Source organism: Pseudorca crassidens, chromosome 14, assembly GCF_039906515.1.
Source record: "Pseudorca crassidens isolate mPseCra1 chromosome 14, mPseCra1.hap1, whole genome shotgun sequence".
NCBI lineage: Eukaryota > Metazoa > Chordata > Mammalia > Artiodactyla > Delphinidae > Pseudorca > Pseudorca crassidens.
This window is the reverse complement of record NC_090309.1, coordinates 79,996,307-80,014,933: the sequence shown is the minus strand read 5'-3', so window position 1 is coordinate 80,014,933 and position 18,627 is coordinate 79,996,307. Positions and strand designations below refer to the sequence as shown.

The window sequence follows — 18,627 nt, the reverse complement described above, 5'->3', positions numbered from 1 at the left end:
ATTTGGTAAAAATCCTCAAGACCCACCTGAAACGTCACCCTCTGCCTCTGCCTCTATGCAGAATGAGTTTCTCTCTCACCTGGGTTTCTAGAACTCAGGACCTCCATTTTGGACTATAGAACACATTCTTTGTAAGTGCAGGTAACAGGATCTATTTCAATATTTGCTTTTTCACAGTTGATGCGGATACCCTAAGGATTTATAAAACAGTGCAAGTAGCTGCTGGCTTAGAAGCAGACTGGTATCTGGAAAGAAACCCTTATGTCATCAAAGAAAAATGGCCCATCACGTACACGTTGTGCTCCGTAAACCTGAAACTTTCCTAGAGACACATACAATCTTCTACGAAAAAACCTTCTTAGTGAGACATACGTGAACAAATGGACGTCATCAAGACTGGGTAGGGATAGATCTAATATTATATAACGTTTATAGCCTCAGCAGAAAGACTTAGTAAATAACAAGCAAGGACAAGCTTTTTAAAGGCTAGGGCTACAGGACATAATGGTACCCAGTGTATTTTTAATTACTGACTCTGTGACAAGTTAACAAAAGACTGTGGTAAATGAGAATGTCCTATGAGTACTAGGTAATCAATTCAATCCATATTCAAATGATATTCACGGGTTATTAACAGAGCTATTTATACTTAATCTATAGCATAAAAACGTTAAAGCCTCACATAGAATACAGTAAAAATATTTATTGGTATGAAAAGACTTCCATAATATACTGTTATGCAAATTAAATATGTTTTAAAATAGAAATTAAGGCAGGGGGCTAATCTGTTAAGTATATACACACACAAACATCTATATAAGATGAAGGGACATATATATGTGACACACATATTGACGGTGGTCATCTGTCCATGGTGAGGTTACCACTGATAAATGTAATTTTCTGTGTTTTGGGTTCGTTTGTTTTTTCTGGCTGCCCCGTGCAGCGTGCGGGGTCTTAGTTCCCTGACCAGGGATCGAACCCGCTCCCCCTGCAGTAGAAGCATGGAGTCTTAACCACTGGGGCACCAGGGAAGTCCCAATTTTCTGTATTTTGATTTCCTGTATTTTCCCAATATATAAGTTATATAAGTATTTATTTTCTTGATAAATAGAAATAATTACGTTAAAAATAATGAAGACTCTCTGAAGAACCATGGCTAGCTATGCTAGGGAGCCAGAACCTCAAAATGAGTACTCCAAGTTGCATTATTAATGGATACATTTTCTTGCAATCTTTAGATTCACGGCCCCTCTGGGCACATGGACCTTTGTCTGCACAGAACTAGAGCATCAGAGATGCTGTTCTGTATGGATGAACGAGCATAGAGTGCGCACGCCCCGACTGAGCCGCGTCAGAATCAGTCGGTACCAAGAGGTCCTATTCCGTACTGAAAAGGCTTTAAATTAATACAGGGATACGCTACTGGGTGTCACTGCAGGCAAACACTGGGCTGAGAGGAGCCTGTTTTATCCCACAATCAACAGGAAATCACCTGCACACCACAATCATTTGTTTTCCAATCATATCCATTCATTCAGCAAAAGCTATATGGAGTATCTATTGAGCGCCGTGCTGTATGTACCGAGGACACTGCCAGGCATTGAAGCAGACATTAGGTATACAGATCTTGGTCTCTGCCCTTGTCAACAAACTCAGAGTCCATGAGGGAGTCAGAAAACCCAAAATGGTAGGCGCTCTGGGCCCGGAGGAGAAGCAAGGCTCTGCTCCATGCGGGGCACAGGAGGTGTGCTCCAAACGAGGTGACATGTGAGGAGTGTCTTAAAAGAATCCCCCCATCAGAGAAGAGGGAGGGCACTCTGGGCAGAGAAAAGGGCTCAAGCATATTCCAAGGACAAGAAAAGGCATGGGAATCAGGCAGAGCCACCTGCAGGGATGGTGGGAGAGGAAGCTGGAACGTTGTGTGGGATTTGACCGCGGTGCCTTGTAATCTAGGATGAGACACATATAACATATAATATATGTTTCTATGGCACACTGGGTAAGCTGAAGGGGCAGCCTGCAGCTAGGGGACTGTTTGCCTCTCAGCTCCTCTACAGCCTGAGGGAATCAGCACCTCCACATTCCCCTGTGTCTCTGAGGTTGGATGTGTTTGCTGCACACATATGAACAGGACTGGACTTCTTGCTACGAGGAGAGCTGCCACGATGGGGCCTGCATCTGGGAGAGTCCACTCCCGCGGCGGGGGGTAGGGAGTGTGGAGGGGAGGGAGAGAGGGAAGCAAGGTCTGTTTGACAACATTTATGAGCTCTTATTGGGAAATCACAGTTCGTAACTATTCTTACATCGATCTTGGATGTCTTGCAGAAAGCTCCCACGGGGTGGACGTGGTCGTAGAGGATGATGACCCCCACCATCACCCTCATGCAGAACATCAGCGTTTCTTCGCTTGTAAACCTACTCCTGTACTCCCTGGAAGAGAGGACAAGTGGCAGAGATACTACCTCCGTGACAGAGCACGTTCATCTCTGGCTCCACAAATGGCTACTTCAGTCTCCTCCTATCCTCCCTGGAGAACAATTCCAGACCTGCAGAACCAGGTTAATAAGCTCTTAAAGAAACCAGCGATGGTAATTCTCCTTGAGTCTATCTGACCATTGTGAAAACAAGGTAAATTAGAGGGCAGTAAATTCTCTTCTGCCCTCAGCAAGCCAGCTCATCACGTACATAAGTCCCCCGCCCATCAATCTTGAATATTTTATAGCAGGTCTCTCTGGCTGTCCTAGATTATAGAGAATAATGGCTTCATTATGGAGAAAACGAATCAAGTTCGTTTCTATAGAGCAGCTACCGTGTCTCCAGTCTGGGTAACTTCTTTTGTAAAGATACAGGCTGCAGACTGAATTACATTGGCAAAGGTACCTACCAGAAATTACATACCATTCATTGGTCTGAGAGTATTTGTGGAGTTTGAATTTTGTTCACCTACCTTGACAGGGTCACTGATGATTCAGGTAATTCAAGCCAATTCTAGAGGCTTTCTTAACATCTACTTCATTACGGTTTGTCCCCACAGTGATGATGATTACTATTTCCATCTTGGAATAAATCTTAAATATAAGTGAACTATCTGAAATTAACACCACCTTACATTTGAACAGAGCACCAAATTTTATAAGGCACTCTTGATGCCTTTGGGCCTCCCAAACTCTCTGCATCATAGATGGTATTATGGGAACCTCATCAGATGAGGAAACCAAGGTCCAGGCAGGTCAGACCACTTGTTTATGGGCACAAAAGGGGCTACAGACATACGTGGAATAAGTGGAACCCTGACATTGGAGTGTAGGTTTTCTCATTACCATACTGCCTCAACCTCAACAAACTCAACCATTTTTTAAATCTAGCAAGTAATTTAAGTGCAAGGAAACTGTTGCATGCACGAGAGAGAGAGAGAGAGAAAGAGAGATCTTCATTATCATTTTTGCAATAGCCTTACCACTTCCACTCTTGGTTCGACATCTTCTCTCAAATCCTTTCTCCAATATATTTATAACACACCCAGTCATTTAACCCAATCTTCCATCTGATCCTTATACAACTTCTCCTGCATCTTTGATTTGACGTTTGATTCTGCCATCTAACAAGCTATGCAATCTTTGGGAAGAAGTCAGTTAATCAATTTACGCCTCATCTTCCTCAGCTCTAAAATGGGGATACTACACCTTGCACCCAGAATTCTTTATGAAATTAATTCAGTTAATATAGAAGTAGATGTTAATATGCTGACCCACATGTGAGATGTTGTCACCACCGTCACCATCATCACAGAGACAGGTGAACTCTTGACCACGAATACACCTCTGATTTAACTTACGGAGTTTCCAGCATGACTTTACAAACGCTCGTCATCGTACTGAGGCAGTCTGTGGTATTCTCTATTGGCAGCGTTTTGTTCTAAACGGGAGACACAAATGGGTATTAGCCCTGTTAGTAGCTTTTACATGCAATCGGGCAAAAGGCACCTCGTTGCTCGACGTCGCTTACTTCGGAGACAAAGTGCATGGTGGCGTTGCTGAGGGTTTTCAGCATGGGCGTGGCTTCTGCATAGAAGAGGGACATTCGGTTGGCCATCTCATTGTTGACTTCGTTCTCAATGTCTAGCTGATGAAAAGAAGACGAGAGGATGCGGTTGATAAAGAGATGGTCAACATCTCAAAACAGTGTCCTCTGGAAATGGAATTACAGACAAAGGCTCTGTCTTCTCCCTGTGCCCCTCCCGATGCCTGGAGCATGCGTGTGTCAACCTGGGAGTTCCAGGGACTCACATGCATGTTGTTGATGCGGTTACGACTGATGGTCCTTCTGTAGTAGCTGAAGTCATTCTGAATAGCCGGGTTCCTCATCTGAAATTCAGAAGGGAGGAAAGCAGGTCATCTCTCAGCATCAGGTGCAGGACATGCATCAGAAGCCTGGACACCAGATTCCGCACAGATACCAGGACTTCTCTTTGTTACCCAAGAGTCAAAGCAACTTCTGGTTAAAAATAAATACTCGGGGCTTCCCTGGTGACGCAGTGGTTGAGAGTCCGCCTGCCGATGCAGGGGATGCGGGTTCGTGCCCCGGTCTGGGAGGATCCCACATACCACGGAGCAGCTGGGCCTGTGAGCCATGGCCGCTGAGCCTGCGCATCCGGAGCCCGTGCTCCGCAACGGGAGAGGCCACAATAGTGAGAGGCCCGCGTACCGCAAAAAAAAAAAAAATAATAATAATAAAAAAATATGCCCTGGTTTTACCCTAGGCTAGATTTCAGGGAAAGTATACTTGTTCCCAAAGAGGAAGAGACATTTGAAATGGTTTTTTCTGGTTGCATTGGGCAGATTTTGAATTTCCATGTAGAAACCACCATCTTCAATCACTTTGACCACAAGGAGTTCAAATTCTCACCACATGACACGCCTCTCTAGGGAAGGAGCTACAGCTCACTCATCTCTCTTGCCCCACAGCACTGCAGGGCACCTGGACACCTAGGTGCTCAGTAAGAATTTGTTAAATTGTCCAAGCGCACGCGGCCTAACCTTCAGTTCATCAAATCGAAGGGTGAAATGCAGAATTTCCGCAAACTCCTTTGCCAGGGCCTGCTGCCGCTCCAGGTGTTGCGTTGGTGTGTAGGGTGGACAGGTCAGAGATTCCAATAAACTCTGAAGAGCTTTTTCTGGAAGTCAAAGGGATACAGACATATTTGAGGTGGCCCGCAGAGATCTTTTCAAAAAGCACAATTTGAAGCCCCAGTTGACATTCTCAGAGATAACCTGCTTGAGTCTTTCCACTCCACCTTTCCCCCCAGAACTGTGTGAGATGTGACATGGGTAGGTAAGGAGGAAAAGGAACCCCCCATGCTCCGCCTCCACTGGAGAAGAGCCCCGGGGCCACACAGTCTTGTAAATGTCTCCCAGAGCTCAGCCGGACCCTCACATGTTCTGTCATCCCAATTCCTCACACTGTTAGAAAACCACAAAGAGGTGACTTTGGAGCATGTGCACGAGATAGCCATTCAGAAGCCAGGATGAGATGAGGTGGCCCTGATTGCGTGGGGTAAATAACCTGCTTTGCAGGGAGAGGCTTCTGGGTCATTCCAGCTCTTCTCTGCATTTACACTCTCATCAAATCCCAGGAATATTTTTCTACAAACCCACTGCCATATCTACCTCCATTACTGTCCTGGAAAGAGTCTCATTGCTCCCACTAGTCTGTTTCTAAAACTTCCTTCCAGTTTTTCCTTCCACGTATTTCTCCTAGTACCAAGTCACTTAACCAATCCTCTAGAGCAGGGGTAGAAAACTATGGCCCACAGGCTAAATCTGGCCCACAGTCAATTTTTGCAAATAAAGTTTTATCAAAGCACAGCCATGCTTTATTTTCATTCCCCTAGGGATTGACTGTGGCTACTTTTGTGCTGCAATGGCAGGGTTGAGTGGTTGCAAATAACATAGGATGGCCCACAAGCCTAAAATATTTATTAGCTGGCTCTTTACAGAAGAGTTCACTGTACCTGCTCTATCATCCCTAGAGTCCTTTTACAGTTTCTTTCCAAGGACACCACTAGCATTTTCTGTCTGTGGGAACAAACTGTCTTCTGAGGCAGCTCGCTTGACCTTGGAATGCTCTGATGGGTGGATTTTTCCTGTCTGCTGAGCTGAGTGTTGGCTCCTTAGGATTTCAGTTCATTGGGTCTAGACACACACTTGGAAGAAACAGAGAAATCGATTCCTCTTCAACCTGAGTGTCTTCAGAAGCTCCCTCTTCTTGAAAAACTGGTTCAGTTCATTGAACTATTTCCTTTGAGTCTTAGCTTCAAGTTCTCTCAACATCATGGCTATTATTCCCCCAGCGTACTTCAGTTTCTCTGTTTAACTCTTAAAATGTGGCGCTCACTTATGGCAGAAGTAGAGTAAAACATGACCACACGCTTCCTCGTTCTAGATGTATTATATTAACCAGGGAAACCTCAGACAGCTTTACTGTTCGGGGAGGGGTTGTATCATATCGGTGGTCACGTAGAGCCTACTGTCAACCAGACTTGATTTTCCTCTTGCTCCTGCAAAGCCATCCTGTGCCTGCACAGATTCTTTTAAGCTTAAGGATTGAATGTTATGTTTGTCTTTCTTGTATTTTACTATATTAAACTTAACACATGATTCCAGCCAACCAACTTCTTTTTGGGTTAGCAGGTAACCTGTATTTTCTCTGTCCTTCGGAAATGTGATCAGACATGGTAAACCTGTTAAGAGTCAGACGTAGCTGAGAACAAAACCAAAGGGACACCCACTAGTAAAGACACTCTAAATGCACCAATAAATGCAGGGGAAGAAACTCTGAAGTGGATTGACAGAAATAGACATGGCAGGTGTTTTTGTACAAGTGGCCTCTGACGATGCACAGTGACGGACCTGGGGTAGTTTCCAACGCCCGGAACCTTTCCTGTTGCTTTCTCAAACGCCGTAACAGAATTTCACATGTAAGACATGAAAACCGTAAACGCATACTCACCTAGCCTGATAGAAAACTCATAAAATCTCTTTAGCCTCACGACCAAAGGACACACTGCATTCCACGCTTTTTCTTGAAGCTGAATGTCATTGGGATTTTGAATGGCCTGCCAAAACATTATGGAATTGTCTGTTTAAAAACAAGCAGTAAGCTCCCCATCAAAACGACTTAAGATTGAGAAAGAATTTGAGTTTAAAAGATACGATTCCTGCTGTACTTTGCTAATGTGTATTTCCTCAATGGACATCAGTTCATCGGAGTGTCGTCCAAGATGCTCAATTAGGATGGCGATCTTAGCCCTTGAACATAATGTAAATGGCTCGGCAATTAGACACCACGTCATCTTGTTTCTCTTATCTTCAATGCAAAACAAATGCATGTTTAATTGGAAGCAATTCAGTCCTCCTCCATCACCGTTTGATTCTTTTAAAGTAGAGCTAGTGCTCATTGGGAAATGCAGATTCTGCGGTACTTTCCTTTCTTTATAATATGTATTACATTCCTGCCGGTCTGTGATGGTACCTAAATTACCTAAATTAAACGGTGACCCCTAAGTAGAAAAATAACCTCTTAATAGGCTAGTTTCTTCGAAATGCTGTTTTGTCTGGGTTTCAGCAGCTGGAGGATTATGACGCTAGCAGTGTTTTTGTTGTTTTTGTCGTCATGGTTTGTTTTGTTTTTAGAAAATGGTGGTGGCAGTATGTGTGTGTGTGCTGATACTTCCACAAAATTAATTATTTCAAACAAAAGGAGTGTGAAGTTTCTTGCCTTGAAGGCATTATGGAGTCTCAGAAGTCACACTGACAATTTTCCTTTTTTGTTTTGTTTGTTGTTTTGTTTTCCCTGCATTTATTTTTAAAATCTCACATGTCATTCCAAGATGACAGACGAGCAGACTACTTCAAACGAGATCTTTTATGACTCTTGTTTATGATACTAGCAGAACCTGCCGAAATTATTACAAATTTTTGTAAAGTTCATATAAACCCAGACTACGAATCCTATTTCAATTGTTGTTCGTAGATTTCATATGTATGTTTCCCTTACATGAAGTAACACAGGGACAAATTATTGTTTAAATGTGAGTCCTGCAATATCAAATGTATGCTGGAGAAGAGAATGGCTGACACTTTACACAGTCTACAGCACTGTGTGCTCAGATCAGCGTACTAGAATCAAAAGGACCATTCATACATTTTTTAAGGACACATTAACCTCCTTGTTCTTCCTAGTACGCTAGGAAACACTAGGGCTATTACTTAATCTTGCTGTGTGTGTGCGTGCATGGGTTTCCTTTCTCCACCAAGGGTGCTGTCAGCTCAGTATTATTATTGGCATACGTCTCGGATCTCTGGCCCCGCGCCCTTGTAAGCCTGCAGGTCTGCGAGGATGCTCTCGGAATCCTGGAGGACGGCGCTGATCTGGTTCCATATTTCCCTCTCTCCTTCTGTGGGCTGGGCATCTAAGCAGGTGGGAAACCAAAAGACACAGAGGGCTTGTGTTTATAAACAGCCCGAGAAGAGGCTCGGCATTCAGTTCTACCTGCTAGACAATCCTATTTTAACTCCTGCAGGCTTAGTATTTACTCTTTAACATAACAAGGTGCTAAGAAAGGAAAACGAACAGAAATTCTGCCCATTACTCAGTTCAAAATAGTCATCAACATTTCACACACATTAAGCAAAGCGTGTTGGAATCATTGCAGGCACTCCTTTATTTGTATGGGTCACGTTTTTTGCATACCTACTACGTGCCAAGCGGTACAGTGGGTGATAGGAAGAATCAACATTATCTTTTGGGATCCACTTTTAACAGAAGCTATTGAATATTTCTGTTATGATTGAAAGTCTGTGAATCTGAGTATAGATAGGAAAATAGTCTCCCTTATATTTCCATACTACAAAAGCTTAAAATATTAGATAATGAATCCTTCAGAGCCATGACAGAGATGTATCTTTCTGGAACACAATGATCTGTAGAAAGCTTTGGGGTTTCTCTTTGAACATGAACTCAAGGAGTGCCAGGAGTTTTAAAGGCTCCTGTACTGTTCATCTTTGGTATTAACCGTGAAATTTATCCACAAAAATAAGTAGCACATTTAAGCTTAAATAATGAAGAACGCATTCAAACAGCCACAGAAACGTCCCCTTAGCCCCTCAGTGAATTCCTACTTGCTTACATTCCTGGAGCCAGTGTTTGCTCTTGTCTGCAGGAGTATTTTGTGGGGGGCTAGTGGGTGGAAGTTGAATGGTGGTAAAGATTGGGTGTTATTTATCTCACGATGCCTACAAAATAGGTTTCTTGCCCAGGCTAGTTAGGAAGTTAATCTGCATCTAAAACGAAGGCACTGCTAACAGAGAAAGGGGATAGATGTCATCTCCTAAAAATCTGTTTTCAAAAATCCAAGTCCTAAGGCTCTGAATTCTCCCAGCGGACCTCACTAATGAAAGGTGGGATGGAGTCATACCTGGTCGAACATTGCCCAGATCAAATCCCAGTTTTGACTAATCTTGGTGGGGGTCAGAAAAAACAGAATTCATAAAATAGGTAATTTTTAAGTGAGGCATTGACCATGCCAACTGGGTCTTCAGAAAGGCTGAGTATCAGAGTAGACGTGGGCCAGATGTGGTTGCTCCTGCTTCAGTCACCATCTGCTGGACCTATACTAATGCAAGGCCAGACCTCCGAGAAGTGATGCCCATGGAGATTTTTAGATCATTTTATTTCTCAGGTCCTGTTAAGGCCTAAGAAATTGGTGGAGTTACCTGGGAAATGAAGGGTGAAATTCACCAGTGCATAGTAATTCTCTTTAAAAGAAAAGAAATCATAGGCCCTCAGAGATTACTCAGAAACCCTGAAACCTGTTCCTTCTACAAATGAGACGGATTTCAACTAGCGGATGAGGAGGGCCTAAAGTACACGTGCACCGGGGTGCAGAGAAGGGAGAGATGAGTGTGGTCTGGGAGAAGCGGAAACTGCTCCATGTAAGGGCTGGGACTGGAGCTGGCTGGCTGGAAGCCCCAAGGGAGGGCGCCCATGAAAAGCAGGAGGAAGACTTGGCAGGTGGCCCAAGAATGGCTGGACTTGAAAGAGGAAAGGGACCTGCCAGGTTACATTGTTGAATCCAGCCTGGGAAGCAGAGGAGAGAAAGAAACATGTTTCCCCTTTATCCTTTGCTATCCTTCTCCTGCTTCCCCCAAACACCTGGTAAGTTGTCTCAGGTAAAATGTTTGTCACAATATACTATATATTTCATCTTTTCCTGTTTTCCCAAACTTTTCTAAAAGCAATATGGCGTCTTAAACAGAAACCTAAAACCCACAAGCTAGGAAGCCTGTAACTGAGGGACACATTTCAATGAACAGAATTCCAGGGTAAGGCTGGCAATTCCCAAGTAAGAAGAAAGTCAGGGAAGAAAACATATGACAAAAATGCAAAGATCCTAGAGAACAAAAAATCAAATACTCTTGACTCAAATCCTTTCGCCTTTGGATGAAAGTATCGAAAACTCACAAGCTAAACACAAAGACAATTTCCTATAGAGATTTATATTTGAGAAGGAAAAGGAAAAGAGAGTCTGGGACCAAGATTCTGAGAGGTAAGTCTATTTGAATATCAATACAAAGAAGTATGGGAGAGGAAGGCACTTGGAGAACAGAAAAGGCTCCTAATCTTGGCTGTCATATGACTCCGTCTTAGCAAGTCACCACTTGATCAGTTTTAAACAAAACAGAATTAAAGCCAAGTGGTCTAGAAGAGGAGCATTGGAAAAACAAAAACAAAAAGCCCCCATTCTTTTGATGCTTACTGAAACACCAAAGGAGAAAGATTTCAAACTCAGTTTTTAAAAACAGAGGCCTTTCTTAAGTGCTTCAAAAGTAAGACAGTTTCCAGGAGAGTGGCCTAAAAGTGGTACTGGCCACAGACAGGCAAGCATCTCTCCATCCCAGGCGAAGTGACACTTTCTAATACAAATTCACATTGACGTTGATGTGACCACAAAGAGCTGGACGAGTGACATGGAGGACGACACCACTTCTCTCCCAGAGGTGGCAGAGTTGGGGGCTATGGTGAATCACTTCCGGCCTGCAGTAACTCCCTCCTGCTAGCCAGAGTGATCTGTGAAACAGGACCCTCAGTCCCCAGCCTCCTTCTCTGGGAAAACATTTCTTTTGGCAGATATCCTAGTGTCCTATTGGAAATGTTTCTCATGTGGACCTGTTCGACAGGGATGGGGTAGGGAGGGGTGGGAGAAATCCAAGCCATCATTCCTTCTTTGGGAATGATTCTGACTTAGAAATGCACTGGCTCATTTTCTTCCATAATTTGCTAGGCTTATTGCAAGCCCTAGTTTTTTCCGCTCTCCTCTGTCAAGGAACTTAAGTCACCTTTTCTTCCAGCTAATAATTAAGCCCTTGGGGCCAGCAGCACAGTCCCTGTCTTCTGGGCCAGGCAGCTCTAAGAGTCTCAGGGGACTCAAATCACAAGTGGCATCAACTTCTGAGGCAGAGAGTCCCAACTGGAAGAAGCCCTAATCTGTCTGTCTTCTTCTTTTTTCAAATGGGAAAAGGACTGTGTAACCCTAAGTGACATTTGGTATTGGCCCAAATCCCTAAGTTCATGATTCATCCCACTTTGATCCCCCAGCTACATGATCAGACACTTAGGACTCATTAGTGAGAATCTGATCTCTGAGCCTGTAAGACTCAGGCCTTATTTGTTCCATTTGATATCGTATCTCCAGGACCTAACACAGTGCCTGGCACGCAGTAGATGCTGGTAGAAAAATGTGCTGAATAGTTGAAACATATGATTTAAATATACTTCTCACATTGTTTTGTGATGGTTTTTCTGCTTGGCTTTGAATTCTGAGATCTCTGGAGACAGGGTCTGTATTCTTGTCCTTAGTGCTCCCATATGCCCTACCCACTGGAGACACTCACTAAACATGTCATGACTCAATGAATAAATGAGGAAATTGACCAGGTGACAGAGAACGTGGGCTGTGGGAAGCAGCAAAAGAAATGAAGATCCTATTACTTCCAGATCCTCTCTTCTGTCTTGTCTCTCTAACAGTGCTGCCTGTCTCTCTATTACCATGAAGATAATATGCACTCACCTACAATCAGATTGGCTGTTCACATCTTCATTAACATTGTGTTTTTAAATCTTCCATCATTTATTTACAGCGTCAACGTTTCCTCAGTGTGGTTAACACATTAATAGAATATTTGATGAGTGAAAAACTGCGTTTAATGTTTATTCTCCCAATTCTAAGGCTGTTATCATTTTGGAGTAGTCCTTTGAGAGGCTCTGGGGTCTATACTTTTGGCATTCTCCAGATTCAGATTCAGTTGGTCACCATGTTTTTAAAATGTACTGTCTCTTCGGATGTCAAGGAGAGACATCTTGGAAAAGACTTTGAAGAATTAGTGATTGAAAAGGTTACTATATTTAACCTGTCAGCAACCTCCTAAAGCATTTGCTGAGTGAACAGGAACTCTGAATTATGGGTTTTGTTTTTCTATTTTTAACACAAAGATTGACCTTTAGTCAAAGGTATACACACACACAGGCACACACAAATGCCCCCCAATAATATTAATGATGGAAATGGGTCATTATTCCCAGTTGCAGTCAGTGAATTATTTGGTGATATTTTTTCTAAGAATCACATTCTAAATTTCTAATCATCACCAGTTATTTCATCAAAATTAAGGAGGATGGTTACAGAAAGCTGGGCTGTTCCTGTCTCACGATGAAGCTGTTAAAAACCCCTGTGATTTACACAGGCAATTTCAGAAACCAGCAATTCTAGGAGCCCTGGAACGAGCCTATCCAGGCTTTTCCCCGGGTTAAACCCCCTCTTCCGGACGTGCTATTGTAGAAAGTATGAAAATGTATCATGTGCACTGTGACCTTGAACACATATATTTATTGTTAAGAACTTGCTGAATTCCAAGTGCCTAGAATTTTTAATGGAAAAGTACCATCTTATCAATTAAGAAAGTTAAACAGTATTCATTCTGTTTACAGGGGATCTATTTATCCTCCTTTAGCTCAATTTGCTAGTGACAGTGGATATTCCCTGCCAGCATTTTGGGGTCACCAGGGTCAGGTAGAGGTTTCACAGTGGAGGATTGTGGTATTTACTGAAAGCAGAATGCTTGGCATTCCACTGTGCTGATGGAGAGGAAGGTGGCCATGGGCTTTGTTTGTCAGGAATGGACATCTTTGGCGAACATACCCCAGGGCAAGGCAGCAGGGTTCAACCCAGAGCAGGGCTGTCAAATCAAAGGGTTCTTATCTCTGCAAATCAGCCAAGGACGAGCCCTGTCTCTACAAGCACCGGGAACCCACACACCTTTTCCTAACAACCTATTCAGTACTGTGTGGAAAAGCTGACAGAGAATCAAACAAATTAACCAAAGATAATGTGAGAAGAAGACACCATTTATTTGGAGATGTCTTTGGCTTGGAAGGAAGCCCTGGCATTTCATCAATAGGATACATCCCTATCTCTGTACCCCACTGGTTGTTGTATAAACACAGAAGAAAGGTACAGCAGAAAGAATCTGCCAAAGCCATAAATTAAATCTATGGCCCTTCCTCCCCACCCACTTCCTCACTTCTCCACACCTCGCCCCTTCAGGATAAACTAAGAAACATAACTATCTAATATTAAAATTTGGGCATGCAAAATGGAAATGATTTATAGCACAATACTAACCGCTTACAGAAACAACGTAAAATTGTGAAGGTCCATTGGAAGATGTAAGTAAGTGTGACTGGTTGACGTATTTATTTGTACAGGAGCATTAGCCATCACATGCCAGAGCCCCTTCCCAAGGAACAATCAGATGAGGGACTGCAAAGAACAGGGAGGGTTAAGATACTCGAGGGCCTGTTTATTTCATTCACGTGCTGTGAGATCCCTGTGATGTCATGGGGGAAGGGGGAGTTCCAAGGATGTAGTTTTGGAGACCCAGATCCTACCATCAGTTTTACCACTCACTAAACATGAGACCTCAGGGAAACCCTATTAATCTCTCTGGGTCTCATATTAATTCTCGGTAAAGGGAGGGAAGCTAACAAGAGCCCCGTCTCCTCCCTGTATGTTCCTGTGGGGTCTATGACATGTAGGAGCGTAATGAGGATGTTGACAGATGAAAAGCGCTTAAAAAGCAAAAGTGCTAGAAACTGCAAGAATCTTTGTGAATGAATCCCTACGATGGCATAAACAAATTCCTTCCCCGGTCTGTTCTGTTCCTTTGCTCTTTGTTTGTGTTGTTTCATTTGTAAAGTGACCAAAAACATTCTTTATTTTCCTCCTTTACTCTTCTAAGATTATCTAGCCTCCTGTGAACAACCTCAGCAGATGTGAGGGTACCGGAGAGGGAGAGATGAAAGAAGAGATCAGTAGCAGCAGGAAGTGGCCTGAGTCAACAAAGAAAGCCCAGATGATCGCCTACTCTGACAGCGCCCCCTCCCTTGCTTTAAAGAGTAGGAGACTGTAGTCCTAACAGGTCAAAATATTCAGACCCTTCCTGAGAGGACAGTGGTTTGGAAGCTTTAGAATTTCCCTCTTAACCCCACCTCCTTCCCCATCAACCACCATTATTGTTTTTGGCATTCCTATTATGCTCATAAAGGTTGGTTTTTCTTATAAGAAAATCATTTTTCAGTTGCTATGTGCTAAGAAACACATCTTCGGCCCAGCCTAGAACCTGTACTTCTTTTGGCCAGCCCATCACTTGCTCTCTCTATTACAGACTTCTCTGCTACCTGCCCTACTGTCTCTTCAATGTGTTTGCATCTGATCTCCCCAATAAAGTTATATACTCCTTGAAAAAAAGTTCATGTTCTTCTAATGTTCCTATATTTATGTGCTCTATGTCTTTCCCCCCATGCTTCTCTGCTCCACTAAGACACCACCCCCACTTCTGCTGGTCCTTCCTAATGCTAGGATGCAGGAGATGTTCTGCAGATAGTTACTGAATTAGCATCAGTGAAGAAATCAAAATTCCTAAGCTTATACTTCATGCCCAGGTCTATGCCAGATACTGAATAAGTCATGTACGATATAAGCACAAGATGCCATCCAAATCCTTTCCACAGGGAAGTGGAATAATACCAAAGAGACCTACTTATGTCAGAAGGAATGGAGAACACTGGAATAAGAAAATGTGTGAGAAAATATAAAAGATCTATTAAGATTACAAATACAAACATATACACGTTTAAGAGACTATTGCAAGTTTAAAGTTAAAAAAAGATATTGTAATGAGGAGTTTATAACATATGTACATAGAAGCAAAACATATAGCAAGAGCACAAAGGGTGGAAGGGTGGTGATTGGATGTGTACCGTGATAAGTTTCTTAAATTCTTCATGACGTAAAGAATACACTTTGAAGACAGATGGCAATAAGTTAAAGATGTATATAATAATCTCTAAAGTAAGCACCAAGAAGCATAACTAAAACGTCAACATAAAAGACAAAAGAGAATACTAAAAATTATTTGATTTAATCGAAAGGCAGGAAAACATTGAGACACCAAGAGCAGAAATGGAACAAATGGAAACAACACCAAGATACACTCAAATACGAACAGTAATTAAATGTACATGGGCTGAACATGCCAATAAAAAGGTAGATATTATCAGCTTGGATGAAAAAAATTGGGCCAACTATGTGTTGTTTATGAGAAACATGCTATAAAGATAAAGGCAGACAGAATGGGGAAATATATACCATTGCAAACAGTAAGCACAAGAAAGCTGTTATGGTCAAAATATGGCAGGCTTGAAGGTACATTTAACAAAAGTTATGTGGGACCTCGAAAAACTATAAAACACTGCTGAATGAAATTAAAGAATATCTAAACAAATGAAAACATAGACCATATTCATAGGTGGGAGGAATCAATACTACCTAGATGTCAATTCTCTCCAAATCGATCCCTAGATTTTATGTAATTATAATCAATATCCCAGCAAGATTTTCTGTAGACATTAAAGGCTTATAAAAGATAAATAAAATTATTTAGAAAAGTAAAGGAGCTAGAATACTCAAAACATCTTGAGAAAGAACAAAGTTGAAGGACTTACTCTTCCTGACTTTAAGATTTATTAGTTGTTACGTTTTGGTATTCATTGGTGAAAGGGATCAATCAAGCAATGAGAGAGAATAAAAGGTCCAGAAGTAGCCCGATACATATTATAGTTGACTAAATTATGATAAGGGCACTAAAGCAATCTCCCTGCGCTAGAATAATTTTATATCACATGAAAAAAAAATAAACCCAACACCTCTCTCATAACACACACAAAAATTAGTTAAGGATTGACCATTGACCTAATGTAAAGCTTAAGATTCTAAAACTTTCATAAGGAAATGTAGTAGGATATCTTTATGACCGTGGAATAGGCATGATTTCTTAAAGAAGATACAGCATGAACTTAGTACAAAAGGAAAAAAATAACACTTCATCAAAATGTAAAACTTCTGTTCATGGAAAGAAAACAGTAGTGGGATGAAAAAACAACAATAAAAAGACGTTAAGTGATCGTGTAGAAATGTGACCATAAACTGTAAAACCCTCTGCAAAGGGCAAAAAATTTAAATCAGATCCACACAACTGGAAAACCTAAGGACAGATGTGTCTTATTTTGTATTATATTTTGACCCAACCTAATTATATCTATTTGACCCAGTTCAATTATATTCCATCAGTGACTTCAAAAAGAATATTCAACACTCAAAGTAGAGGTGCCAAAGGCCTTTGAGTTGTTGCTGTATACTGTTCAGCCTTCCTTCCTCCTTCTACTTCTTCCTCCTTAACTCTTTTGTAATCCAGCCTCTGTACTCAAAGTGATAAATCCTGAATCTGTTGGGCAGTTAACTGCCCAATCTGTCATCCCCTTTTCAAGCTTTTTCCTTCTTGACCACTCTTAGCATTTGAATCCATTTACACTCCCTCCTACTTGAATGTCTGTGTCTCCTGGCTGCCTGATCTAGCCTGTTCTATTCTGTTTCTTCACATGGCCAGCATCTGTTACTCAGGCTCATTCACTGTCCAACAGTCCAGGCTCAATGCGGGCTGAGTGCTGGGTCGCCAAACTGGGTGGGGTCCAAGCCCTGCCATCAGGAATCTCAACTGAGTAAGATGAGGTTCCTCCTCAGTGTGGCCTTTCTCTCCTGGATCCTCTAACTACTCAACCTCCCTTTAAGTATAAGCACACCTGAAGTTCCCATCCCCTCAAGCTCTTGCCTGCTCTAGTTTTCCTTTAGGGATTTCAACTATTCTCTTTGGAAAAGTCTTCTAGATCTGTAGAAAAAACACTCATTGTTTTAAGTCCATTCCAAATGCCACCTTTGCAAGAAGACTTCCCCAATCCCTTCTGTAGTCATCCATTTCCTGAAACTTGATGTATGCTTTCTCCCTCTACTCCCAGGCCACACCGTGCCTCTCCTAAGCCCCTTACTTTACTTTGTCTTGAACTGTGTGCCTGTATTGTCCTCCACACCTGCCTGGGGCTTCATTAGGCAAAGGCTGCTCTTGTCTAGCTCTGTCTCCCTGATGGCACTGTGGCTTACACGAAGGCTCATAACCATTCTCAGTATACTGCTACTGTACTGAGCTGAAATCTATATACTCAAGGAAAAATCATGACCACAGCCCATCTTCCCCACCCTTCCAGTCCATCACCCTTTTTTCTTGAAAGCCAACTTTAGGAAATACGATTTGCAGGATCAAGAAACCAATTTTTTTTTTTTCATGAGACATCTTAGTTTGTAGATGATTAAGACTTCTCTCTCTAATCAGGAACAGAATGATGGCTGTAGCACTTCCTGGAAGCTGTCTGTGATGAGCACTTAAGGGAATCAAAGCAGAGGGAGGAAGAAAGCCAAAGACATCTGTGTTCCCATCTCAGTTCCCCAATCATTCCCTGTGAGACTTCAGCCCAGTGATTTATCTTCTCAGTCTCAGTGAAATAATGTTACTCTTCTTGGTCTTGAGGGGGAAATAAACAAGATTTTATATATTTCTATAAATTTATAGTTTTATATTTTCCTTAAATACTATAGTTCTAGTCCTAGTAGTGAGCCACCAGACATGGAAATCCATTCCACACTTCCCCCTCTTAGAGAAATTATAGTATATCTACAAATGGAATTTTGGGACCATAAGCTGTTATCAAAATTCAAGATATTTAAATGTTCTCTTCAGCCACCATGACCTTCCCGTAAATAACATATTAAGAAAATGTCCAAGGTACAAGACTGAGCAGATCAGAGTCCTTGGGTTGTAGCAGAGAGGAAGTGAAGCCCCTTTGCTATGGTGGTGGGGAAGGGGATCCCCTGAGATGTCGCCTCAGAACACTGCTGCTCCAGAGAACATCAGTTGAAAACTACTGCTTTAAATTCCTATAGATTTTACTTTTATCACTTTAAAGGATTTTGATATTAGACTTGACAAAGGACTCAACCCTATTCTATGTGGAAGCATGGAAAGCCAAAATTCAAGAACAGCGAAATAGGCAAATGGGGTCACTCTGGTAGTCGTTGTGAGAAGCACACACACATGCATGTGGACTTTAGGGCTTCCAAAA

The 18,627-nt window shown here is 42.2% G+C and overlaps 1 protein-coding gene across 1 annotated transcript in view; it reads right to left on the bottom strand.

The window, feature by feature from the left end:
* The window catches only part of CYRIA (CYFIP related Rac1 interactor A), a 108,563-nt gene that overhangs the window by 7,354 nt on the left and 82,582 nt on the right, over positions 1 to 18,627 (bottom strand). Inside the window, exons 4-10 of the mRNA XM_067703662.1 lie at positions 8,352 to 8,473; positions 7,012 to 7,117; positions 5,040 to 5,176; positions 4,290 to 4,367; positions 4,009 to 4,125; positions 3,839 to 3,918; positions 2,307 to 2,433 (exon numbers count right to left, since the gene is read on the bottom strand). Coding sequence (XP_067559763.1) covers positions 2,307 to 2,433; positions 3,839 to 3,918; positions 4,009 to 4,125; positions 4,290 to 4,367; positions 5,040 to 5,176; positions 7,012 to 7,117; positions 8,352 to 8,473 — 767 coding nt within the window. The remainder of the gene's footprint in view (positions 1 to 2,306; positions 2,434 to 3,838; positions 3,919 to 4,008; positions 4,126 to 4,289; positions 4,368 to 5,039; positions 5,177 to 7,011; positions 7,118 to 8,351; positions 8,474 to 18,627) is intronic.